At 42.6% G+C, this 27976-nt stretch overlaps 1 protein-coding gene across 6 annotated transcripts in view; it reads left to right on the plus strand.

Moving 5' to 3' along the window:
* Positions 1-1692: 1692 nt before the first annotated feature.
* Positions 1693-27976, plus strand: part of RUNX1T1 (RUNX1 partner transcriptional co-repressor 1) — a 155606-nt gene continuing 129322 nt past the window's right edge. The window contains exons 1-2 of one of the 6 annotated variants that reach the window (XM_070802924.1): positions 1732-1863; positions 27800-27972. In XM_070802924.1, coding sequence (XP_070659025.1) covers positions 27885-27972 — 88 coding nt within the window. In that variant the 5' untranslated portion in view covers positions 1732-1863; positions 27800-27884. Of the gene's footprint in view, positions 1864-9475; positions 9712-9837; positions 27973-27976 lie in introns of those variants that run through there. The other 5 variants (XM_070802923.1, XM_070802925.1, XM_070802926.1 and 2 more) reach the window with 5 other exon arrangements.

The raw sequence follows: 27976 nt of genomic DNA on the forward strand, positions 1-27976 counted from the left end.
AAAAAATTTTATATTTTAAGATTATTAATGCTGCTAAGGAGAGCAAAAAATAAAGAGCTGTAATGCAGAAATTACTATAGAATGTACAACTTGATAAAATTTGAGATTCAAATTAAGAATATCAAATATCAAGACTTAACATTACAATTCATTAATCCATTACAATTCATTAGTCAAATGTCCCAAAGAGAGGGAATAATGTACAATGAGTATTTTCTGAAAATGAATTGCAAAAAATGAGTAAAATCTGAGAAGACTTCAGAATTGGAAGCTCCAGCTGGATTTAAAAGGATGGGGGAAGGGCTCTTACTACTAAATATCTGAAGCACCATTTAAAAAAAAAAAACCTACCAACGTCTCATCAGGCCCACTCTGACTCTGTCTTAAACATCTTTTCCTTTGTAAAGACGAAATTTAGAAACACACACACAGGATATGTTGCACTGATGTAGGCCAGTAGAGAAAAAAAAAAAAACAAAAAAAACATGGTTCAGAGCAGGATTTCAAATTGTTACACTAAATATAATAACATTTGCAGTCATGGCACTGTTCCATAATAATTTTGAAAGATTTCATTTTACTCATCATCGCCAGCCATTATCTGATCATATTTGACCTACATATTAATATTTTCATTATTATCCAAGCCCCTTTTGCTCTGTACAAACTGTCAGTTCTGTTCACTGCGAGATTATTTATTTACTTTGGAAATAACTGGAATTCTTTCACCCTATCTTTTTCTCCAGGGACACCCCCACCCCCAGGATTGATATTAATGTCTGCGGGAGGGGGGATATAACCCATAAATACAAACAAACAAACACCGTGAGATAGAAAAGGGGACCCTCTTCATGGCATACTATGGGAGAAGTATAAAAACAAAGGGAAAAAGAAAATGATAATTGTTTTCTCTAAGGCTATTATCTAATGCGAAAGCAAATAGTCAGTCTGGAAATCAGCTAACAGAAGGGGATTAAGAGAGAGGAGATCTGAGCAGGGCTTGATGGCTCGCAGAGCTGTGTCTCCAGCCAGTGATGAGACGCAGGCAGGGCAGCCAGGAGCGCTCCAGATGGCCGGGGAAAGTGGTCGTCTTGGGTTACTGCAGGGCGCCGGGGGCCCCGGGAAAGCATCACTAGGGAGCCGGCCCCACGTCCAGCCTTCACCGGAGAGGGCGAGGCCAGGAGAGAGGCGGCCCGCGCGCCCGCGCGCCCCGGCCGGCCGGGCCAGCCCATTGTTAACTTACACTTGACCCCCGTGACCCCCGCACGACACCGATGTCCCCCACCTCCCCCGCCTGCCGCCCGCGCCCCCCGCGCCGCCGCGGGCCCTCCTCCCGGCCCCGGGGAGCGGCTGCGGCGCCCCGGGCGCGGGCGCGCGCGCTCTCGGCGCCCAGCGCGCGGCGCCCCCGCTGCCCGGCGGCCGCCCCGCCGCCCCGCGCGCGTCGCCTTCCTCGAGAGTGAGCGAGGGCGCGCGAGGCCGACGCAGACGCCGCCCGGGACGGGGGCGCTTCCCCGCGCCCCGCATCCCATTCGTCTGCCGCCGCGGCGACCGCAGGGAAGGGGCGGGAGGCAGGGAGGGAGGAGCGGCGCGCGGCGCGTCCGGGGCTGCTCCGCGTGGAGGCGGCGTCTGGCCGGCGGCCCCGACCCCCGGGCTCCTCGCCCCGCTGCTCGCGGTGATCGGTGCCCGGCGGCCTCGCGGCGAGCGCGCGCGCGGGCCCGCGGTCCTGGACGCGCCGGCCCTTCGGGGGCCAGGAGAGGCGCCGCGCCCTCGGCCCCTCGCCCGCGGGCCGGCCGAGAAGACGGCAAGTTTTCCTGGCACCTCGGAGCCGGTGGCGGATGGTGGGACTCTCCGGCCCTGTGCAGTGTAAGTGCCCGCGGGCGGGCGGGGACTGGGGGCACCGGGGTGGGGGTGGGGGTGCCCTGGTTGTTGGTATTAATTCTCATTCTGGTGACCGTCCCATTCGTTTGGGTTGTTCGGCCGGGAGGCTCCGGGCTGTCTCCGTCGCTGAACTACTGTAGAGCCACGTACCGGGACGAAGAGGAGCCTCGCGAGTCACTGCCCGCTGCGGTGACACTGAACTTCAAGGGGCAGCCGGGGGTGCCGTTTTCACTCTCAGATTCTCCGCACTGCTGCCCCCTTTTTCTTTTCTCTCCATCATGACGATATGAGAGCTGGAAGATTATATTAGTCCCACCACCCACCCCCGACCGAACCCCCGGGCAAGGTACCCAGGGTGAGGGTGGCAGGTGGCCTTGGACCCTCATTTTTTTTTTTTTTCCAATATTTTTTTAAACTGGAAAGTCTGCTTTTGATGGTGGGAAAACTTAGCTCTGGCATCAAGCGAGGAGGAGGAATCTTAACTTTTGAGACCCGGTGGCAACTGCGCTCGGGGTCCTTAGAGCAGTCCTCGGGCGCTTTGTGCCCACCCTGCGAACTCGCCCTGGTCTTCTTGGGCACGCGGGGTGCTCGGGTGGGAAGCCCCTGGAGGACAGGCCAAGCCCCCCGCCCCCGAACTCCAGTGAGGTCTCTCGATCCGAGTCTGGCATCCGCGACGGGCTTAGGGCTTTGCCGCCCGGGCTGGGTGGGCAGCGTCCCTGCGGCCCAGACCTCCGCGCGCCGGAGGCTTCGGCGCCCTGGCCCTTTGGGGGTTCCCTGCGCAGCCTCGATGGGGGCCCCCGTCTCCTCTTCAGAATGGGGAGCCTTGTGCTCGGCAGCGGAGCCCCCGCCAGGCGGAGCCCGGACGGGGAGCCGCGTCCCGGGGATGCAATTCGTTTACCCGGCCCCAGCGCTCTCTTGGGGGGACAGAAAGGACTGGGGTGATCGGTGCACCCAGACCCCTCTCCCTGGGCGGATCTGACGCTGGCCAGGACCCCCCTTAGGAAAGACAATTCTGTGGGTGCAAGACGCTTAAATCCGTTTTTTTTTTTTGAAACTTTTTATGGAGGTTGGGGTGGGGTAAGTCAACCCTTGGAAAAGTTTGAGTACAGATTCCAGGAAGTAGGATGTGAACCCAGACTGTTACTAAAAATAGCCCGATTCCCTCCCCCCCACCCCACCCCGCCGAGCTTTTCAAGTTCGGAGGATTTGGCTGCGGAGCCTTGCAGCCCTTGTTTTCCTTATTCCTTGCAAAGCGTCGTGGCTGTTGAAATCTTTTGAGCACAGCTATTCTTCAAGATCTGGGCATCTTAAAGCCCAACTGGCCTTAGCCTGGCACCAGAGTGTCACTTTCAGGAATAGCCAGTGCCCTCCGCGGAGGAGCTCCTGAAGACCAGTCCCAGAGTCCAGGGCCGGGGAGTGAAGGTCAGGAGTTGGGGGGGAAGCCACTCCAGAGCAACTTGATGTGCTTCATGTCACTCCGGGCCCCCTTGAATTTTTAATTTCGCTCCCTCTAATTAATCTGCCCAGGGCCTTGATATAAATGGCTGTCCACAGCAGCTGCAAATTGATTCATCCCCTGATAAAGGTTGGGTTGCTGACCAAGGCGTTTTCTTTTTCTACCTTCTGTGTGAACTGAAATCTGTTTTACAGGTCCCCCGCCCCCCCACCCCGTCTCCTTTTAAACATGTGCACCATTTTTAAGTGCTCCCAGTGGCTTTGATTGTCATAACTCTCCCTTTGCATAGAACGAGAGTGAAACTGGGTCTGTGCCCAGTGAGTCCACACTCGCTAGAATACAAATTGATCAGCTTTTCAGTGATAAACCGTTAGTGTCCGGGGTCTTCTTAGTTTTTTGCAGCCTTTTGCCTGGACCATGTGAGCGTTCTGTTGTGCCCAGTCTCTCCTGTCATCCAGTTCCTTAGAAAAGGTGAATAAACAGAACTGTTTCTTAAACCATCCTGGACCAAAGCCAGATGCTTATGTCAGATGTGATGTGTACAAAGAGAAGCAAATTTATGATTCTCTGGATCTTTCCCCATTGTTTATTCTTAATGTCAATTCTAGTTTTACCATTGTTAGGGGCTTTCAGGTAGCATGCATGGGACAGTCTGATTTTCTTTTTCTTTTCTTTCTTTTTATGGGTGGTTATTTTTAAAGGGACAGCTGACAGTCTCACCCAGTGTTTGACCTAGGCATCTTTTGCAGCCAGGAAGGATATTGAGGAAGCTGAAGTCTAACATTGCTTTATCTGTACTGTATTTAGCATTTCTTTGGCTTATTCTTTCAAAAGAAAGAATTTCCACGAAATAATCAAGGAATCAGGCTCATTCTGGGTGTATAAAAGCTGACTTTATCTGCGATCATACTAAGAGAAGAACTTTATGTTAGAAGACTTTGTGTAAGAATTCATAATTTTTTGTAAACCATTTAGACAGCAGTCACTTTATTTGAAATGCTAAATACTGAGTGGGAGTGTTTGAGTATGGAGTTTCTCCAGTGTCCAGTTCATATCTAATAAAAGAAGTGGGAAAAATGGTGTATTTTTTCTTTAATGTTTGGACAGCTCAAAGCAGACCAGAAATCTTTGAAATGCTTTATAGCTTTAGTCTCTGTGACTCACTAATATCTGCTAATAATTTGATTTAAAAATGATCCTTAAAAGGATCATTTCATAATAAGACACATTCTTCTTGTAGTACAAAGCAAACTGCCCTATCAAGTTGCAAGCTGCTGGAAATGGTAGGACAGTACATGTTGCAGCTACAAGATTGCAGCTTTATATTTTTACATTTTCCCCCTTCTGAAGAAAAGTAAAATATTGTTCTTGATGCTAGATTCTAATGATGAATTCTTCCATCCAGGATGTTAGTATAAATATTTGCAGATCAAAGAACACTTCATAAATAGGAAAGAAGTACACAAATGTAAGGTGCCATTATCATTTATTTTATTATAAAAATAGAAGCTTTTTTTATTGTGGAAAAAAAAAACTTTTCTTTTTTTCCAACATTGAAAAGGGATCACGAGAAAGAAATGCTTCCAATAGGAATGCTGGTCAGTGGTTGTCAGGTTAGGACATTCTTCACTGTCAAATCCTGTTTCTCACTTCTTTGATATGAACATCAGCTGACAGGCACTGAATGCAAACCCTTCTTCATTGAGGTTTTATGCAGGCAGCATAGCCCTTCATAGCAAAGCAGTCTCAAAAATTGGCACCTGCAGGATTTGCATGTGAAAAAAACGATTCAGTTGCATTTTACTGGAGTCTATTACTGTAAGTTATGTAGGTTCAGTGAGAAAAGCTATATGTTGATGTTTGGACATTTAAAAGTTCTTTGTTTTAGGGACACCTTATTCATCATCTAGTGATCCACAGACTTTATTGATAGCAGAAGCAGGGTGAAGAGATCTCTGGCTTTATAGAGGTTATTTAGTATGAAATGGTGTTATTTTTAACCATGTGCTTACAGAGTGCACTGCATGCATGGTTAATTTTTAAAATGTGCCTTAAAATGATGCCTTCATACAACTTTCAGAATCCATCAGAAGTTAAATACATAAAATTAGGTTAACATAAATACTCTTTGAAAACAATCTAGGATTTTAGAAGTTCAATAAGTTAAAATCTATAATAAAGAAATTAAACATTTCATAGTTCTGAATTTCTTTACTTGTTAAATAATTTGTCACCAAGATGCCTTTTAAAAATACCATATTTGACCCTTTTATGCAAAATAACTGACAAATGTTAAGTCAACTAAAATACCATCAATGTGAACATTTCATCCAGAATAAGTTATTTTTTATTATCTAAAGAGACACGTTCCAACTTCACTTTTTTTACAGCCATTAATATAAGAGTTCCTAAATAATGTTTAAAGAACAGTGAACATTTTATTAAAGCAAACATTAGTTCAGTTTAATGGAGGTAATTGTAAGTGATAAGACAGAGCAGGTTATCTCTGTGTTGTTTAAACAGAAGGAGCTACTTTGCACCATTTCCAGTAGCCATCTGTAGAAGAGAAGGGTTTGCACCTGTCTGTCCACACTAATTATAGATTAGGGCCAAAGAAATGAAATTCGAGGAGGTTTTCAGCTAATGAAATCCATACAGATTTTATTGTAAATGTGTTTTATGTAAAGAGGGTGATGGTTGAGTTATGAGTGAATAAATTGCTATGTAGCTGCTAGGCACTTGGTTTTGAAGCACAATTCTGCTGCATTAACCTTTGATATTAAAAAAAAAAAAAAGACAAACAACTTAGACACGGATGCTAGTCTTTGTTTGGCGTCCATAGCTACAATTTAGTGAGCAGCAGTGAGATTCAGTGTGCAATTTTAAAATGTGCTGTAAAGCAGCTTAAATGTTAAGAATATTCTAGTATTTTGAAATGCAGATGAAGTAGAAGTTAGGTTTTAACTTATACATATAAAACATTAGGAAATCTGAAAGCTTTTTTTTTGCATTTCAGTTTCACATACATGAGAAATTAAAGCAAAATGAGTGAGGAATTCATTCTGCAATAAAAGGTCACATGAATCTCTACCACATCTGTTTATAGTAATTATGAACATAATTAACATAAGAATTACAAATGAAATAATGACAAGCTGAGCAATGAGATATTATGCCATAATGGTCATATGTTGGAATTCTCACATTATAGCACACTAGAATTCACATACTCAAAGAAAATGGTAGATTTTTATCTGAATTAATGCTTCAAAACTTATCTGCTTGAGACAGATGGACTTCTTGCTTTTATAGGAAGGTAACCTATTATTAAGAAAAGAACTAGTTGAAATTAAGATTTTTAGTCTCCAGCCTGGCCTTTAAGACAGCTGTGATGATAGAAACCACTTCCTGTTGTACACTTATTCTGTGATTGTTCTTCTTGATTATTATATTGCTTTTTTCTAAATTGAAAGCTTTGCAGCAAAGTGTTTGCTTTGGAAGAAAGTCATGGATTCTTCCCATTTGAGAATTGGTTGATCTTTTCTGTAACTGTGAGCCAAAAGTCAGTGAACAAACAAGGTAGTAATAGAACTAGTATGCCTTTACAAAACAAGAACCCTGGCAAATAAGCTTTTGTGCAGTTTTCTTCATACCTTCAGTGTCTGGATGCTTTTTAAAGAAAAATGTAAGCCTTTTCTGTGGAAGTAGTAGGGCTTTGTTTGTTTTATAAATAGCATTTTTTCAAAGCACATGTAATGGAAAAATCAGTTGGCGTTTCTAAGTTGTATTTTTTACTTCCTAGACTTGCATTGGATTTATAAACATGTGTCTGTAGTCTTTGTCCAAACTGATCTAACTAATATGTAATAAAGGGGCAGGTATATGTGATTGCACATGGTTATCCTGAATGCAGGTTTCTATAGCAGCTAGAGAAAAAGTGAAAGGTGACTCTTTATGAGAGCTATAATGATACTCTAGAAATCTGTTGTTACATTTAAAACATGTAAGGATGACAGATTTTCACTCATTTAGAGTGCACTCGATTTGGTAACATTTCCTGCCAAATGGTCTCCTCCCTCTCCTTGCATCCTTCTATAACTATTGAACCTGCTCACTTTTTGAAGATTTACGGGGAAGTAGTACCTCCTTCTCTTCTCAGTGATAACCCGAGGTTTTCCACATGATTGGATTACTGGTGGACTGTGGCAGAGCCCTTTTCATCTGACATTCACTGCATGACAAGATTTTTCACACATGCCCTTCCTGCACCAACGCCTAGCTTTTTGCACTTTACCTGACCTATCAGGTTTCCCTTAATTGTTTTCTTGGGGTGTGTGGGAGCTTGGGGGCCAGAGGGTCCAACTGCTCATAAAACTTTTTGAGCACTGGATCCAAGTGGTTTGGAGGGGAGTGCTTGATTCAACAGTTTGCTGTTGTGGTTCAGAGGCTCAGTTGGCCCCCTCTTTGTGACCCCTGCCTCTCCTGATTTTCTTAAGGTCTTCTTCAGATCTGTCTCCTCTCAGAGGTGGCTGCTAGGTCTCTTGCACTTTGGTGTTGGTGTTTTTCTCTAATCACCAGCCTTATTTCCCCTCACCCCAAACTATCGAGCCCCCATGCATAAACTGTTTTACAATCTGGAGTTTCACTGCAGCAGGGGCTACAGTGTATGTCAAGAACAGTTCTGGAGTTTATTGGCTTCTTTATTCTGAACTCACTCTTTATACTGACATGAGCTTCTTAACCAAGCTTCAGTGCCTTGAAATGCAACATGACCAAATACTCCCTTTCCGCCCCCCCCCCCAATAAAATAACCTTCTTTGCTGCATTATTTGCACTCCATTAAGGATCTGATCAGATGTTCACGTTGGCTGACGGGTGCATTTAAAAGGGGAAAGGGGGCTCCCAGGAGACCACTCAGGTGTACCTCCCTGCAGACCCTGATGGGGGTGGAAGAGGCACTCTGGACTGGGAGGAGCGCTAGCTCCCTGCTTGGTGTCTGATTGATTCCCTGGCTCTGGGGTGGGGAGAAGAGCTGTGGAGGCAAGCTCAAACCGGGATTGATTGCCTCGATTTCAAATTCCCACCTCCAAAATAGACTCTCAGATGTACACACAAGGAGCCCCCACCGCCGGCACAGTTTCTGGAGGTGGAGCAGGTGTCTGGGAGTCACCTGTAGCTCCCAGTCACAAGTGCGTCTTCTCCCGGTGCCGCTGGCCACGCGAGGTTTCCGCTGGGACCACCTTGACAAGCCCAGGGAGATGCCAGCGTTTGTATCCGCCTCACAGCCATCTCTGTGGATGTGGGCAGGGGTTGGAATCTAGTCTTGGGGCCAGCCAAGAAAGGGACGAGAACTCCCACTTGAGGTCGGTCGGGAAGGGCTGTGTCGCTGCCCGTGAGGACTCCCTGGGTTTGCTGGGCAACTTGGGTCTGTCTGGATGGAGGTCACACGGTGACTGTCTCGTTGTTAAGCTCCTGCAAAAAGCGGGCTCTGGATTCCCCTCTGACCTTGACAGAACCTCCCGGAATGTTAGCATCCCAGCTGCCCCCCTCCGCCATCCCTGGAGCAAGGGAAAAAGGCAGTTTGCTAGTCTGGACTCCCCCCGCTCTCTCTCCGGGTGGGGACAGACGCGGGGGGGAGGGGAGACAGGTCAGCCCCGGCTAGCCTGGGGGCGCCTCGCTCGCCCCCCGTGTCCCCCGAACCCTCCGCCCCTGCCCTGCCGGTCCCTGCTCCTTCGCTGCAGCCCGCGTCTCCCGTCCCCCCTCTCTCTCTCCCGCTTCCCCTGCCTCTCCCGCGCCGTCTCACACGCACCCTCTGTTTATTTTCCTGCCTCCATCTGGGCCCTGCTGATATTGTAATCACCCCGATGCACGCCGGCTCCGCTCGGCTCCCTCGTGCGCCCGCACACTCACTCACACACAATGTGCCATCCCGACAAGCCTCTGACTTCTGATAAGCTCCGATGTGTGTTTAATGAATACAAAGCCGCGGTCCGGGGGCCGCCTGCGCTGCGGCGGCCGCCTCTCCTGCGCTGCTTTGCCAGAAGGTAATCTCGGCGGCCGGGGGGGCCGGGGGCCGGGGGGCGGGCCGGGAGGAGGGGAGGGGTGGGGGGCGGGATGCAGGGGGGCGCGGGGAGGCGGCCTTTCTCTTTTCCTCTCCCCCTTCCCGAACGATTCAGAAGTCGATAAGACCGGGAGAAGTGAAGATGTACCATGTTATCTGTCGCTCCTCTTAGCTGGCGGAGAGAATTTACATTTCAAGATTAGCAGAGGGAGGAAAGAGAAATCTCCCTTTTGTTGTGTGGGGTGAGGAGCTGGCATCAGCCCTGGCCTGGCCGCTATCTCCCATCACCTCTGCTATCCAGACAGGACTCACCGAGGTGAGATTACCGGAGGGCCTTATCTTTCCTTGGGTTTCTTTTTTTTTTTTTTTTTGCCATTCTAAATAGGTTTAAAGGAGACTGGATAAAGGGCGGGGGTGGGGGGGGGGTGGGGGACAATGGATTACGATATTGATGGGATGCTGAAGCCTTTGGATGAAGAGGGGGAAAGAAGAAGCTGCTTAACAACTTGATTAGTTCCTTTTTATTTTGATGTTAAGGTGAGACTGTGTTCCTTCTTTGCATTCAAAGTCTGTAGAACTTAAGGGAAAATCGGAATGGCTTGAATGCCTTATATTCTTTTCACCCCCACCTCCTGCCCTCCTTAGCACCGTCTCCCTTCTTATAACGAGAGTTTCATTTACCCCTTATTTGTAGGATTGATAAACCGAGCAAAATCGGTTGAGGCTTTTGGAATTGATCATTTGTGTTTGGTTTGGTGTGACATGTTTTGAATGGGTGGTAAATTGATGCTAATGGTAGTACTTGGATGAGTAAGAAGAGCAAATGAAACCTACTTTTAATGTGAAATTAGTTGATTTTATAGTATGATTTCAACTAGGTGCAGAGGGAACAAAAATCAAGTCTGTAAGGTAGATTTGCATGTTGAATTTAAACTATGGGATTTCCCCACCCCCCATTGGAATTGGTTTAAAATGAAAATAATTTTAAAATGTTTAATAAACCTGTTTAATTTGAAACATGTTTAATACACTTGAATGTGTTTAAAAATTATAGTAGCAACCTTAAAAGGTTTTTTAAAATGGGTAAAAGTGGGAAAACAATTGTTTTGCTTCCTACACATAGTCAGGATAACTATTTTCATAGGTAAATATGATCCAGTAACTAAGAGCCTAATTAAAATTTGTTTAAAGGCAGGGGGGCATGTTTCCTTGTTGACAGCAGCAGATCGATTGGGTAAGACAATAGAGTCCCATTATTTCACTTCCATTGACTGAACATATTGACATTTCAGGTTTGCTGTTGCCTCAGTGAGCATGATGAAACACTGAAATTCACAGTCCAACTGGCCAGAGTGGCACATGTATTTACTGTATGTCATTTCTGCCTGGGGTTACCTTGTCACCTAGGCAGAATGGGAATAGACAGCCTGGAATCCTTCAGAAGGGCAGAGATCTTTTGCTAGTGAACTGACAGAGAACATTTCTTAGGGACATCTTTAATTTTACTTAGAATCAGGTGTACCAGATAAATACGTGATATACTTTTATTTGAAAATCTGAGGAGCTACTTAGCTATCAGTCCTTGTATTTTACATGTAAGAATACCCATTTTCAAGCTTTACCTTCCCAGAGATATTTACATTGAATCATTTAGATAGTTTGTGCTCAGGTGACATCCATTTTTCTCCAGTTGGGGGTATTCAAGCACCTGCTAAATCTGTATCTGTTTAAAGAAATGTGTAAGTCCCCTTCAAAAATAGGGTCTGGCTTTCCTTTTTCTGTGGGTGGAATATGAAAGCAGAATGTGTATATTTTACATTCATGTGACTGAATAGAAAGCAGTATGTATAGATACACATGTGTATTCTAAGCAGTGACAGAGAAAATACTCAGTGTTCTATGTCTTAGTGTAATCTACCCTTTTACACATTTTGCATAGTCTTTGCGTAATAAAACTAAATTTTAGGCAGACCTTGAGTCAAAGAAATTTGAATTGTATGAAAAGTGAACATGGAAGAAACCAGAAGGGACTTAATGTATTTTTTAAAGTTTAGTGAAAATATAAAACTATTATGAATATGCCTTATACCCAGCAGTTCTTGTCATCAGGTTAGGCAACTGATGCCCTTTACAACATTTAGCACAAAACTAGTCCTTTATACCATTTTCATGAAAATGTTAGGTTTCTGTTTGATCAGCAGGTGCTGTTGAGATGAAAGCCATGTGTAAATTTTCAGAAGGCCAAAAGTGTCAATTCAGAAAAGGAAAGTGATAAGAGAAAATGCAATCAGTTTTCCTGTTTTCAATTTGTGCAGGATTTGAAGAGCTGTTTTGTTAAACTGCTACATCTGCTCCAATATGAATATTGAACTACTTCCACTAAAAATAACAGCCTATAATTTGGAAGCTACTGCCGTCTTTTGTTAATGTGAGTGGGTTATTTAAAAACAAAAAAAAACAAAAAAAATTAAAAAAATAAAAAAGACAATTTTCTATTCTGACAATCTCTTGCCTAATGTGCATTTTCATTTGTTGGCACTTTTATCCTCAGCAGATAAATGGTATTATGCAATTAGGACCTCATCTCGTTTGACTATGAAAGAGATTTCCATAGGTGGAAATCCTTGTAAAATGGTTTCACATAAAACAAAATTTATTTTAAAGTAACCTGTTTAAATGCAGTTAAATTGAGAGAGTTATTCCTTACATTCTCAAATACTGCAATTTTTAACTTACTCCTGACTATTATAACAAAGTTAACACTATTCCATTGCATACTGGGCATTCCGTGATTTATTTCACCTTTAATATACCTGTAAATGTAAGTTTAAATTAATCAGGGATATTTTACCTAACAGGGCTTTCAGAATAATTTTTTCATGCTTAAATAAAATGATTAAATTATGCTTGAGTGCCTGCATACAAAAGCTTTAGCTTCTATAGTACTGCTAATCAAATAAGTTTTATGGACAGGGAAAGCACCACATTAGAGAAAAATTGGATGCATTTACTAGTGACATTTCTAGGAAAGACATGTTTAAAAAATTACTCAATATTAATTAAAAAGAACTCTAACATGAATAGCAATAATAAAAATAATACTTTAATCCCTACAGAAAGAAAATAAATGGCAGTAGTAGTCATGCAAAACTGGACATAGAGAATTAAGGTAGAAGGAAGACCTATAAAATTTGGATCAGGTTTAATATTGACTCCATCCACAATTGCAGTTGGGTGGACTTGTGGTGTAGTAATTTGTCTAGGGTGAGACCTGATCACTGCTTTGGATCAATTAGAGGCAATATAGCTTGTACCTTCACACTTCAATTGCTAGACACACTCACTCTTCAAAGATAAACTGAGAATATCTTCAGAATGGATACAAGGGAAAACAGACACTGTGACACATTAGCATATTTGATATTAACAAATGTTTCTTTTGAAACACCAATCACACCAATCAAAAGAAGAGGTTTTTTGAAGAACAACATTGTATATACTTGTGATCACATGTACAACTGAGAATAATTCTTACAAAGAATGTAATTCCCAGTTTGAAGCCCAGTTGTGGGATGTTGTTGCTGGCATAATTTCAGATATCTGGGTATATTCCTTGGTGGGTATATTCGCTGGTATAGCACCAAGCACTTTGCCACTCTCAAGAAATGTTACCTGAGTCATGTATCAGTGAAGAAAGTTTATTTCACAGACACAGCCCCATCATTTTGTATATGATCTTCTAGTGTGTTGTTTCTGTGTCGAACAATCGGTGTTGAAGCCTCAGTACCTTATATGACATGAACAGGGAAGAGCTTCCTGTGACTCTCTTCAGAATGTCCATACTTTACCAAGTGATGTTCAGGCTTTTATATCAGACCCGCTGAGAAGGTAATGCCCTGTGGTTGAGGTTTAAGGTGTGAGATACTCTTGTTTGAAAACGCTTAAAACCATCAGTCTTGCTTACACCCCCTAACATTTTCAGTAACTGTAAGAGACCTACTTAAAATCCCTCTGCTTTGATAGTTCTAATTGAGGTTACCTGTATAAAGGAACTCATGAAACGGGTTGGTTTTCGTGGGCTTCATATTGGCCAGGGTCCCTAAGACAAGTCTGTACTTGGGTGAATGGGGCCTCTAGGATACAGCTCTTGTTGACTGTGGAGAGTACAGATGTAAAGCTTTCCTGTCGTGTGTCCACCAATCTGACCACCTCCCAGTGCCTTATGGAATGTGATTGACTAGATGCGTTCATCTTTTAACCCGGGGCTTTGACAACGACTGAGTGTGCTCTGGGCGTTCCAGGGCTGTCACCTAGTCGTTCATCTTGGGAGAAAGTAGAGGAGCTGACAGATGTTAGAGACCTACTGTGAGCCTGGCACTCACCTTCACATATAGTGTCATCACTGATTTTAAGGAAATGATTAACCAGTATTTCACTTTCTTCATTTCAAAGAGGTATAGTCCACCACTCTAAAACTAGCTTTAGTTGCTCTTCTGCTTTGACCTTTTGCTCCAATTTGGAAAACTGAGGTTTCCTTATGTTCCCCAAATTTAATTACCTGCTCTGTTTCCGAGTTCTAGCAGAGACATGTTCTCTGAATACTGGGCTTTCTGTGCTTTTCAGCAGTCATGATCTGTACGTCCACTGTTTTCCTTACATTTGCCCTTGCCCCCAGACTAGGAATCAGAGTAGGCTCCTGGCCAGCAGATATCCTAGGATATGCCCAAATGCATGCCACTCTGTATGCCTCTTCCCAGGGGGCGCTAGTGGTAAAGAACCATCTGCCAATGCAGGAGACATAAGAGATGCAGGTGCGATCCCTGGGTCAGGAAGATCCCCTGGAGGAGGACTTGGCAGCCCACTCCAGTACTCTTGCCTGGAGAATCCCATGGACAGAGGAGCCTGGTGGGCTACGGTCCATGGGATCGCAAAGAGTTGGACACGACTGAAGCGACGTAGCACACTTATGCACTCTGTGTCCCTCGTCCTCCGGATGCAGGTTTATCCATGACTAAATACTGTTCTCTCATCAGAATGCCACCTTCCTGCTGTACACGGCCTTGGGACCTCTCCCTTTGTTGGTCTCATTCAGCACTCCAGAGCAGTCTTCTGCTCAGTGTTCTTAGTCCCTGTGGCTTGACCCATCTCAGGCACTCTACAAGGCGTCTCTTGGTCATTCTACATCTGGGTCCACTTCCTCGTCCTGACTAAGAGGAGAGGGAGTCTGGACCATCTTGAACGTATAACTGATTATGTAGCATAAAGCACTCTGTTATGAAATGAAGGACCTTGTGCGTGGGCTTTCCCCAGCACAGGCAAACTGAGGTTCCCCTTCCAGTTCGGTCACTGACTTGCTACTGCAGTGCTCGGGTGCACTCCAGCTTCAGGAGCAAATGGTGGGCAGACCCTTTGATCACAAGGCTTCTCAGCTCTCACCTATACAGGTCTACATAGCATATTACGAGTAGGCTTTCAGGAATTGAAAAAAAAATCCATATATTTTCACTTCTGAATTGGGGGTACTACTAATCTGCATATCACTGGGAAATAGAATCAGTGCAGAATGTCCTCAGCTCCCCACTGTTCTTTGTTATAAAGAAGAGGTGTGGGAAAGAGTGTGTCATTTTTCTCATAGCCATCCTGGATCTCAGATGATTGTCTGAGATTTTAGTTGTTACTACAGTCCTTTCAGAGGTGAATGATGGAGGAAAGAATCTTTCTACAGAGTGAGAAGGAACTGAAACATTTTAGGTCTTGCACAAATAAAACAGCCTGTATACTTGCCCCTCACCTCACCTAAGGTGAACTTGGTGCCTGGGGCCAGGGCTGAGGGACTAAAGGCTCACTTTAGTGCTTACCGGGCTTTTCCTGCACCCCACAGTCTCAAGGTTTGGACCCTAGTCACTTGGAAATTTAGAAAATGACCTCTTTAAACTATTTTTGGAGAGAACCTGGTAAGTAATAGCTTGTTTAAACCAATCAAAGCACATTATCATTTGCCTAGGAATCAGATGTTAAGTGCAAAAGACCAAGAAACTGTTGTCTGAAGGAACAGTCTGCTGTCGCTTCTAAAAGTGATGGAGATCCCAGTGACTACCAATGACCCTGATTTTTGTACTTTGACTTAAAAAAATGGACCTTGTTAAAAGTTTAATCCTAATTTGTGAAGTTACTAATTGTGAACCTGGGCTGGATTTCTTTGGAATTTAGGAACTATTACACTAGTTTCACTATTATACTATTACACTGTTATACTTCTGATTTGATTAAGCCCTTTGTCATCATTCAGGATGGCAGTGGAAACTTCTGCTGTTTACGAGGAAGGACATGGAAGTTACAGCAGGTTCAATTGTCCCTAGAAATGGAAATCACAGGAACCACTGTTGCTTCATTGGTGTAGAAAGTTTTTGCATTGGCATTTGAAATTTGGTGGGAGGCCAAATTCAAGTTCTTTGCCACAAAGGTGAATGTCTTAAAAGTATGTATGCAGTGAACTGTTGAGACCTGACTTGACTGAATTGAATACTGCATCAGAGAAATAATAGAGAAAATGTGACCAGGAGATGTAGTGGCAGTTTGTCTAAAGATAAGCTATCCAGAGTTTCGGGGCCACTAATGACAGAGGAGACGTTGCCAGACCACTGATGAGCTTAGCTGTGGCCAGCTCTATTAGAGCTCCCGGAGAGAAAATTAGCTGATGTTAGTGTTTGGGACGTCCTTTCTGCTAGGCCTTGTGGGGAGTATACCTGCGGACGCGCAGGTAGGAGATCAGAGAGGTATTAGGAAAGTAGATGATGGTACCTGCAAAGACTGGCTTCAGGGTTGTGCCAGGAAGCTAGCGCAGCAGCATTGCTGAGAGCATTTCAAATGCACATCTAACTTGGCAAGTGGAATATTAGCAATTGGGACGTCATCTCCTCTGAACGTTGTGGTAAGCGTGGTGCAAACTGTGCTTTAAATACAAGGTCTTAGGAAGCTGGTTGCTCCACTTTGTTAAAACTAGAGGTACTACACTCCTTCCCCTAACCTGAAGATACAGAGAGATGTGAGCTGTAAGACAGGTCATGAAAGACTGCTAGTTTATTTTCTGAATCTATGCATATGTTATGTACACAGTGATGAGCAAACACAGCTGGGAAGAACAGCAGATGATATTGGGCCTGAAACTGTGGTGTTTATCAGACTGATATAGTAATCCTTCTTTCCTGTGAAAGTGTTCTTTTCAAGTGATGTTAGAATTCTGTAACTTTTATCATGTGTCAGGCAAGTATTCTTTATTGCCAAACCTCTTTGCCTACCTGTCACACATTTTCATCCTCATCTCAAGCTAGGTTTATTTAGAAATGATATCCACACTTGACCTCTGATGGGAAGCAAATGTGGAGAATGAATTCAGATCCTTTTGTTTGAATCAGGGTAGGTTAGGTGTGTTCAGGTCTAAATGGAAAGTAAATGTGATCAGTCACCATTGACTTATCCACGTCAGGCTTTGAGTCGGCTAGAGAAAGTGGGTGTAAAATATCAGAGAGAAACATAAATGAGAAGCAATAAAGTGAGCAACCCATTAAAGCTAATTTGACTGTCTTAAAGGCATATGTTGTTTGGGTAGCCTTGGTAATGAAACCTTTTAGAATATTTGAAAGAAAATTAAGGTTTTTGTTTTTGGTTGTAAACCTGAGATAAAGTAGCAGTACTTTTCCATATACTGCCATAGGATTGGGAGGTGGCGTGAAGGCTGCCCAGCTCGGGTTCAGGCCCTTCTGTTCATCATCTTAGCACTGTGAAATCAGAACAGTTCTGTTCTTTATCACAAATGCTTTCTACATTAGAGACACAGAACAGGTAGTAGACCCAGTTCCCACTGAATGATAAACCCACTCAGGACAAATCAAATAGCTACAGAAGATGAAGAGGCTTTATTACTTGCTGGTTAAATGGTATAATAAATGAGATTTCGGAGTGAATTGAAATTTTAAGTTTGTTTTAAGAGAGGTAGGATTTATCAAGGCAATGTTATTGTAATGGGGTTGTGGGCAGTTGTAAAGTAAGAATGGTGATTGGAAACGGTCTTGGGAGAGGTGTGTTGGGTGGGGTGGGTAGAGGTAGAGAGAGAATAAATTAATGTGGATCCAGCGAAGAGGACCCTTGGGTGAGGCTTGGGAAATAAGCAGCAAGATCATAAATGTTTGGACTACCAGGCATGTGATTTAAGCTTTGTCTTCTCAGTAAACCAGAAGTTTAAAAAAGCTTCTGTGTCCAGTGGGACCCCTTCGGATTGGGAGGTGGTGTGGAGGCTGCCCTGATTGTTCATCCTCTTGGCACCATGAAACCAGAATAGTTCTGTTCTTTATCACAGATGCTCTATATATTAGGTTTTCTAGTTGGATTTTTTTTTTTAATTGGAGTATAATTGCTTTACAACGTTGCATTAGTTTCCACTGTCCAGGGAAGTGAATCAGCTACATGTACACATGTGTCCCCTCCCACGTGGACCCCCTCCCATCCTGGCCCCTGTTCCACCGTCTAGCTTGTCACCAAGCACCCAGCTGAGGGTCCTGGGCTTTACACCAGCTTCCCGCCAGCTGTCTGTTTCACCCCTGGTAGTGTATATCTGTCACTTGAACAAAGAATGCCATGGTGAAATGGACCTTAGTAAAACCAGGGCAGGAAAAATAAAAAGGCAACAGGAAATCATGGACCCAGGCAAAGTGTTTCTGAAGACTTGGTCTGATTCTGGTGGGCCAGATTGGGGTGGATGGAATGAGGGAAGACCAAGGCCAGGTAGGGAACTGACTTTGCAGTAGTTTAGATGTTAGATATTTGTAGAAAAAAGGCCAGAAATGGGTTTGTGCGACAAGGAGGAATAGGCAGATACTGCTGCTGCTGCTGCTAAGTCGCTTAAGTTGTGTCTGACTCTGTGCAGCCCCATAGACGGCAGCCCACCAGGCTCCCCTGTCCCTGGGATTCTCCAGGCAAGAGTACTGGAGTGGGGTGCCATTGCCTTCTCCGAGGCAGATGCTAGAGACATTGCAAAGAAAAATAATTAGTACTTGGATATGGCTGAATTTAGAGAGGGGGAAGTGAGGACCACCCAGATTCGATGTCCATTGTATTTAGCTTGCCAGAATTTGGGCAGTGAAGGGAAATGAAAGTCACTCAGTCCTGTCCCTTTGTGACCCCATGGACTGTACAGTCCATGGAATTCTCTAGGCCACAATACTGGAGTGGGTAGCCTTTCCCTTCTCCAGGGATCTTCCCAACCCAGGAATTGGTCCCAGGTCTCCCACATTGCAGGTGGATTCTTTACCAGTTGAGCCACAAGGGAAGCCCAAGAATACTGGAGTGGATAGCCTACCCATTCTCCAGGGGGTCTTCCTGACCCAGGAATTGAACTGGGATCTCCCACATTGCAGGCGGATTCTTTACCAACTGAGCTATCAGTGTTTAAAGGACAGTTTACTTACCCTTCATAGACTCATACAGTCACAGCCTCCAGAAAGCAGCCTCAGAACCCAACTGGGTATCTCTTGTGGTCCAGCTACTTTGGGAAATGTTAATGGGGCTGTCACTTGGTAGATTTTCCTCAAAGAGTAGTGCTTGCATGGAGGATAGATTACTGATTGTCCTGGGACTTGGCTCCCTCTGTGCTTTGGCTCCTTGCATGGATTTCAAACTGTTTTTTGAGTTTTCTTCCATTTTGCAGGCTACCTGGTAGAATAAAATGTGATCAGGAGGGCTGGATCTGGACCTTTAACTTTCCACCAGATTAGCCTGTCTGTTTTAAGTATCTCAAGCATTAGACTTTTGTTTAGGGAATAATTTATAAAAATTTGTTTCAATTCTGATATGTAAAGGAGAGAAGGCAGGGACCAGAGAGTAAGGAGTCAAGGGGGAGTTGATGGCTGGGTGGAGGCTGTGCTTATTATACAGCAGTGTGTCTGAGACTCTGTCCTCAGTATTCTTGGGGGATAGGAGTTTCAAGGGAGCCTTTGAACCTACCTTCATTCATTCAGTGCTCCAATCTTTGTCTGCAGATCAAATACTTTTTTCACACAGTGACATTTTCCAAATACACATTAAATTAGATGAACAAAAATGAATTTAAATATTACTAAAATTGATACACTCATCTTTGTGTATTTCACAATCAGGAGACTATAAACAAAATATAAACAAAATACTACCATGTGTGGGATCACAATCTTTTGTTTTAAAATGCAGGCCTCCTATTGGAAAAGTAAAGGAATCCCTTTTGTATGTTAAGGGGCAGTATTCAATTCTTGTGATTAAATTGCTCTCTGTTAATTGTCCCCCCTATTTAAAGAATTTTAGTTACTGGACGAAACAACAACAACAAAATGTAGGACTTTCAGGGTCTGGTTCACCAATATAATATTATTTCAGGGACTTTCACCTTGCTTTGTTTAGTATTGTTTAATTTGAAAACACTGGCAATTCTTTTTACACTTTGAACTTAAACTGAAATCAGAGTTTGTGGATAAAAGCTGTCAGAATTGAATCTTTAAGACTTTTTTCCTCTGTAACCAAACTGTAGTTTTTAAAATAATGAGACCAATTTATATATGTTAATATGGAATCATTCCTGAGAAATACTGTGAAATGAAAAAAGCAGGGAGCAATGTATATATAGTATGGTACTTTTGTACAAAAGAAATACAAAAGCTTCCATTTGTGGGAGAAGTGTGCATGTGAATCTGATAATAGTATTTGCTTTATGGGAAGAAGGGGCTTCCCTGATAGCTCAGTTGGTAAAGAATCCGCCTGCAATGTAGGAGACCCCGGTTTGATTCCTGGTTCGGGAAGATCCACTGGAGAAAGGATAGGCTACTCACTCCAGTATTCTTCGGCTTCCCTTGTGGCTCAGCTGGTAAAAAATCTTCCTGTAATGCGGGAGACCTAGGTTCGCTCCCTGGGTTGGGAAGATCCCCCGCAGAAGGGAAAAGCTATCCACTCCAGTATTCTGGCCTGGAGAGTTCCATGGACTGTGTAGTCCGTGGGGTCACAGAGTCGGACACAGCTGAGCAGCTTGCACTGCACCATGGGAAGAAAGTGAGGCTGAGGCGTTGGGGGTTGGAAGGAGAATTTTTGTTGCATGTCTCTTGGTCTTTTGAGTGTTTTGCAGACCTCGTACCTGTTTTACTCACTGTAAAGTTAGAGACTGTAGCATCAGCTTGGGATGGATGGTTCTGGGATTCTGCCCTTCCTTTGGGGAAGGTGATACCCTTCTCTTCTCTACTAGAAAGCAGTCAAGTGGAGAAGTAGAGAGACCCAACTCCCCAATGCTTTGCCACTTGTTGAAACTCATACTCTTCATCTTGAAATAATTCTCAGCTGGATAATAATGGCATGACCCATAAGGTTGTCAGGTGGATTGCGTGAGATGATGTGTGTGAAGCACAGTATCATTTCAGAAAGACTTGCTTGTACTTGGCATCTGACTTGACCACTCTCCAACTGGTCACCACTCTCTTCTGGAAGCCCCCTGTAGGATCTTCCCCTCTGTGTGGCTGTTCCTTCTTAGTCACCTTCACTCAGCAAATACGTAATGGAGAGTGTGGTCCTGTTTAATACCTGGGGGATATACAGATGTTCAAGTTAGACAGTGCCCCTGATTTGCTAGCCTTCCTCGCCTCAGCCTTAATTAAGACTTGTTTCTACAGGGAATCCGCTTTGTGCTCTCCTCTCTTGCTAATGAAACTATTCAAGTTTCCATGAACTCTCTTCTTCAAGTCAGTTCAGTTCAGTTGCTCAGTTGTGTCCGACTCTTTGTGACCCCATGGACTGCAGCACGCCAGGCTTCCCTGTCCATCACCAACTCCCGGAGCTTGCTCAAACTCATGTCCATCAAGTCAGTGATGCCATCCAACCATCTCATCCTCTGTCTTCCCCTTCTCCTCCTGCCTTCAATCTTCCCCAGCATCAGGGTCTTTTCCAATGAGTCAGTCCTTCACATCAGATGGCCAAAGTATTGGAGCTTCAGCATCATTCTTTCCAATGAATATTCAGGACTGGTTTCCTTTAGGATGGCCTGGTTTGATCTCCTTGAAGAAGATACCTTCTATCTTTTCTTCAAAGATAGAATTTATCACATCTAACATTTTTCTGCTATCCATGTGATTCAGACTTCTCTCCTGATCTGTAAACTCCTTAAAGGTAGGAGCTTGGAACAGTTGGGGGTACTTTTTGATGCTTTATTAAATATTTGGTGAAAGTTCCTGCCTTGAATTCCAGTTATTTACTTAATACTGTCCTCAAATATTTCATTGCTAAGACCAAAGTGAAATCTTTGTTTGCAAGATCATGTCATCTCTTTCCCAGTCCCTTTCCCCCTTGCTCCCTTTTTATTGTGTTCTCATATCATAGAATGTACAGTTTATTGCCACCATATTTTAGCTTTAAGTTTTAGCAACCGAAAAGCACCCGCATGTATAGCAGCCCTGGGCAAACTGAAGTGCTTACGTCACCTGCGTGTTCATAAATGCATATTTTAACCTGTTTTATTTCTTTTTTTACCGTATGGCTCATAACTGTACTTTCTGTAAAGGATGAGCTCCCCGAAATTATACACAGAGTGTTGTATGCATGGACATATTTCTGAGCTGGAACTGTCCTTTGGATCAGCTAAAAACCATCTTTGTGACTCCCAGCTTTCCTTCTTCCAAGTCCCCCTTTGACCCCTTAGGTGCCAGGGGCTCCTGTTGGTCCTTCCTTGGGTTGCCATATCTGTTTTCTGGACAGATCTCAGGCTGAGAACTGCTCCCGAATACTCTAACTCCTTCTCCCTCTCTCTCTTAATTTGCCAGATGTATGTGTGGAGGAGGTCCAGTGAATGCCTTCAGGGAGTGACATTCACATGTTGCCTTATTTAATACTCACCTGTGAGTGAGCTCATTTGCAAGTCACTCCTAGAGGCTTCCTCGCTTGCCCAAGATCACCCTGCGTGAGTGGTGGGCTGAGGTCTGAACCAGGATTTTCTGACTCCCAGGCTCCTGTGTTCTAGAGCTCACTACCGCTTCGCTGGAAGTCTTTAAATCCTAACATCGCATTCATTTTACCTGTGGACAGGACCAGCCACAGAGACTGCAGGTGGGAATTAAAATGGAAAATTGTCAAAACTTCTCACTGTACTTAGAAAAGTTACCATTTGGAGTACAGAACTATAGCAACAGCTCTACACGTTTCTGAGGCAAGGAGAGAGGGAGAAAAGAAAGGGAAGAAAGGAGAGAGAGAGATATCAGCTGTTGAGGAACAGCAGCAACCAGACCATATTTGCAGTTGGACAATCACAGATTTTTTTTTTTTAGCCATGTGGCCATCAACCACGAATGCATATACTTTCAAAGTCTTGTTTTTCTTTTATGTGTATGTTTCCGGGATGGAACAGATGCCTTTATTTGGAGAAACCAATCTTTGGAAATAATTGGTTCTCTCTTTGCTTATCCTCTAGGTGATCTTCCACAGATGAAATTAGATGAGGAAAAGAATCACAAAACATTAGCTTGTGGTTATTTCTTTATTTTTTTCCACTGCAAAATGTTTAGGGACCTGCAGCTTACATCCACATATTTTGGTATTGTTGACTGATTATAATTTAGCACAGCAGTGACTTTCGGAAGAGATTTTGTGATTACACTAGGTCATTTTTGAATAGTGACCTAGTGCTTTAATGCTTTAAATGATAAAATTAAAATAGGTATTGCCTCCTTTCTGCTCTCAATTGATTATCTCTTCTTTCATCCTGGTGAGTTTGGTATAATCATCCTATTGTAGAGATTTACATCTAAAGCTTGGAAAGGTTAAGTGACTTGTTTCAAGGTCAAATAGCTCGTAAGTGTTAAGACCTGAGATTCCAGTCCATCTGTGTGGAGTGGGCTTCTAAGTGGTCAGTGTAGGTAAGGAACAGTCATTTTGGGAGATTTTATTTTATTGAAGATTATATCTATAGCAGAGGAGAAATTTTGGAGCTTCCTACTATTTTCAGTTGCCTGGTTTGTTAACTTATTGATCATCCTATGTTGTCACCTTGACTAAAAATAATTCATAGATCGGTCACCTGCCTTCTGTTTAATTTTTTAATCTTTTATATCTAAAGTATTTTAAGATGGTGCTTTATGACAATAAGAGGAAGAAGCTGGAAGAAAGACAAGGTGGTATAAGTTATCTTTTATTCCTTTGTTCTCTCAGCCAGTATTGAGTGAACTCCTTCTATGAGTCAGGCACTGGCCTTGAAGACTATTGATTAAACCTGGCCCCTCTCATGGCCGTTACAACAAAATGCATATATTGCATCAAGGTAAGATCTGAAGACAGAAGGAGAATAAGATGGGACCCTTTCCAGAGCAGGAAACCCACCTGGTAAACTCAACTGGGGGATAAGTCTGTGCGTAACAACCTTAGAGGTTGGATGGACTTAATGCTACCTGCAGTCCTTAACCGTGGTTCCCTAGCGCTTCCTGTGGGAGGAAGGGCTGGCTTCTCGCTGTGGATGCACTGCGTGATGTCCGTAGCAGCCTGTGTTTGTACAGTATTGATGGGAATGGGCTCGTATGAACAGTATCTGGAAGATAAAGGTTGCCCAGCCTGATATAGACCATAAATGCTGTTACAGTTTAAAGAAGAAAGAATGATCGTAGGCCTTGAGAGTGGTCATGGAAATGCCTGTGATGGTCATTGGGTGTGAATTGGACCTTTATAGCATTTCATTAGGTGGGATTCATTTCTTTCATTCTCTTTAGGTGCCAAGTACAGTTTTAAGTTTGGAAGATAGAGTAATGAGCAAAACAGACAAGACCCCTGCTGTAATAGACCTTATAGTTGAGGAGTATGAGGCATACAATAGAAACAGTTGTAAGATTATTCACCATAGTGTTAAATGCAATGAAGACAATTAAACCAATGTTGGAGAGAATGGTGGGCGGTGCTGCTGGTCGTGGAGAGACTTTACTTTGGACGGGAGGGAAACCATCTCTGAGGTTACACTTGAGGGAAACCGGAGTTGAGAAGAAGCTAGTCATCCACTAGTCTGGAGGAGTTAATGGACAAATCCATAAAGATGAGATGTTGCATTCTGTGGGAGTTTATCCACTGAAGAGCTGCACCCTCTAAGGGGATGGATGGAGCAGAGGCTGAAAAGGTGCAGATTTGTGCCAAATCATGGTGGGTCTTGAATGTCAGAACGAGGCGAGAAGAAGGACTATGTGTTTCTATGAATATATCAGGGGGTGAATAGTTAGAAGAAAGAAGGAGACTCAGGATGAGTATATGTCATAGAAGCTTAAGGAATCTTGTGCAGTTGGAGTCTTGAAATTTAGTTCATGTGACCTCTGATGAGGGACACCCCAATAACAGTGTCCCAATCACTTCCTGTTAGAAGTTGAATGTAGTCCTAAGTGAGGCTGTTTCAAACCAGGGGGATACAGAATTGTCCTACAAATGAGACTGTGGAGGCCTTGACAGGTGTAGGCTACAGCCCAGTACTAGGGGCTGTGCTTACTGAGATAAAATGTTTTCTAAGTCGGTTATGATATTGCGGGTTCCTTTTGTGGAACAGAAAACTAATTGTATTTTTATTAAAGTAAAGGGACGGTCTTTATGTTACAAGATGTTTTTGTGAAAAGGAAACAGAAAAATTAAGAGTTGATTCACTTCAGACTGATAAAAAGAGGTGTGTTAAATCCTCATTTTTGAAATAGCTGTGTCTTATTTACTAAGGGAAAAAATGCCCCAAGTGTTGATGTAATTCTAAAGAGAAATGTGTTTAGGCAGTGAAGGGATTCCTGGCAGTGATTGAGAAACACAGAAATGGGGAATTGCACTTGATCGCTTTTGAGGTTGAGTCTGATGTGTGTAGTCTTTTACATCCTATTAAAACTTTGAAAGATAAACTGATACAAGAAGGATTTGCCAAGGCCAGCAACTCTTCCTTTTAAAACCTTGGCTCAGTGTACACATTGAAGGGATGGGGGAGTAAGATAAAAGCATTATAAATATGAGGTTAACTGAATTCAAATAGAAGGTTCTCTCAAGTTATTGCATTCCTTAGAAAATAAATACATTGCACATATGGTTAAGATTGATCAAAAAAGTATTCTGTGTGCCAGTGATTACATTCCCATCTGTGATTAAGATTTTCTGTCTGCATCTGGTTTTCACATTATATTTCTGTAACAAGAATCCTTTATATAGCAGAGTTCACTTTCTGTATTTTCTATTAGCTGCAGCTTGAACTACTGCACGGATCGCAGATTTACACATGTGGTTTTCATTACTTCATACCATTGAGAAAAAGTAATATTTGTTTGGGAATGTATGTTTTCCACAATTTCCATGGTAATACAACATGTTGAGCCTTTTTAATAACACTCTTGTAGAACTACAAATTGTTTGAGGCATTCTACTCTTGGTAGAGTTTAGCTTTTAAACTGGTCTCAGTGTATGTTCGCTTCATAATGAGATTTTTGCAGATTTAATGGCTGAGGATTGGAACAAAGCAATATTAAAGATAGAGAAATTTCAGTTGCATGTGATATAGACTTTAGTGTGTAAGTATCACAAATAATCTGAATGTGTATTCTTTAGTACTCATTACCGTTACTCATTTTATTGTTATTTTATATCAAAAGATCATTTATTGTGTTGGAGGTATGAAGCACAAAGGTAATATTCCAATCATTATTTTGAAGTGCCCCCTCTTTTTTTTTTAGGTGAATTATCTTATTGTCTGTGATATAATGTTTCATATGTAAGAACTGTTGAGTAGGAAGAATCCTCAGGGGTAACTGAGGTTTACATTGTGTATTACCTGAATGTATATCTGTGCCTGAATGTATATCTGTGCCATGTTAACATTTAAGAAAAACATGTACACTTGAAATACTTTGTAACACTATCTTCCTGCCAACTTTTCTCCATTCACTTCAGAATACTCTGATTAAAACAGACACATGGGAAGTTAAAAAGTGAAACAAAATATTCTATACTGGGAGATCAGTTATAATTGAGAGATTTATCTTATAAAAGTTTATCCACATGGTAGTTTTATGTGCCTCAAAACTGAGACCCACTATACAATTTTTGATAATAAACCCAGACAGTAGTCTGGCGTTTAGCAGTCATGAGAAGGAGGAAAAAGACTTAGACTCTAGGGGATTTGTATGTACTTGGCTTCCTTCATTTGTTTAATGGAGATTGTTCAATATGGCCCACACAGGTAGGATTTACTGTATCGGGCTCTCCAGTGCTTTTTGTTGAAGTTGTTGAGGCACTAAATATCAGAAATCATACCCAAATCTAAGAAAGTGTCCATTTTCTTCTTTTTCCTAATAGCACTTATTTATCTTCTGTTTACAATATACATATATTTAAATTTTGCCATTAAGAATGAGAAACAACTGATTACATGATAGAAGAGTCATTGTGTATAAAGGGCATTTGCTTTTTTAAAAAATAATAGAATCTGCTTATTTATGTCCATTAGAGCATGTATATTCAGCAATTTCAATTTCTAGGGAATAGTTTGGTCTCTTAAAAAATGGCAGTAATAGCCTTAGTAATATTTTGAGACTGCTTTTATAAATCTATTCTTTTACATTTATTGAGTTATTGCTTTATGTGCATATGATTGTGCTAGATTTATATCTCATAGATTATTAGAACTAAATAGTAATACTTGTTCTATTCAGAGTAGTGGTGGTACTAGTAATAGTGAGTGAGTAATAAATAGTGGGCGTTTGAGAATGAATGAATGAATGAACGGTAAGCCTGACGGATCTAGCAGGACAAATGAGAATATCTGGACTGCTTAGGGAAAAATAAAAAGTAGTAGAAATTGGTTTATTTGGTGAAACGATTCACTAACAATTGTTGTTACTAATATTTTCAAACTGGTTGGTTGCATAAAGATGATTAGTCACTGCTATCAGTTGTTTCGGAATGATGGCAGTATGTAAATTTCAGAACAGTGAAACAATGGGGATACCACGTTGTTTGGAAACATGATTTAACTTGCATGTAAAATTCCAAAAAAATAAAACGAAAAATGCAGTGTCTAAAATCATTTTCTAAAGAAACTATAACTGACGGATTAATTTTTAAAAAAATAAAACAGGTAAAATCTAATGTGTTCTTTTAAGGTATTGATGTATGTATGTTTTAGACCCAACTTAAGGAAAGAAGAGTAGTATCCAGCTTTGAGTCAGATGATTGGAGGGTTTAGAGCCCTGGAGGGAATCAGAAAATGGGAGTTGTTTTGGATTTTTCTAAAATTTAGAAGGGCTTGTATCTGTTTCTTAAACAAAACTGGCCTAGTATTTTAAGTAGATGGGTGTAATACTTCAGACTGGTTGTGATATATGCGTTTTTTTTCCCTTTGTTGTTGTCAATAGAAAAGATTGATCTCTGGGCTGGTGAACATAATATCTGTCCCAGTCAGAAAAGGAGAGAGGAAATTAGCAGAGCGATTGGTGGAGAATGATATCTGTCAAAAGAAACACTTGGAGAGCACTGAGTTTAGTAATAGGTGACTGCCGGAAAAAGGGGAACTTTGAATATTGTCAAGGTAA

Source organism: Bos indicus, chromosome 14, assembly GCF_029378745.1.
Source record: "Bos indicus isolate NIAB-ARS_2022 breed Sahiwal x Tharparkar chromosome 14, NIAB-ARS_B.indTharparkar_mat_pri_1.0, whole genome shotgun sequence".
Classification (NCBI taxonomy): domain Eukaryota; kingdom Metazoa; phylum Chordata; class Mammalia; order Artiodactyla; family Bovidae; genus Bos; species Bos indicus.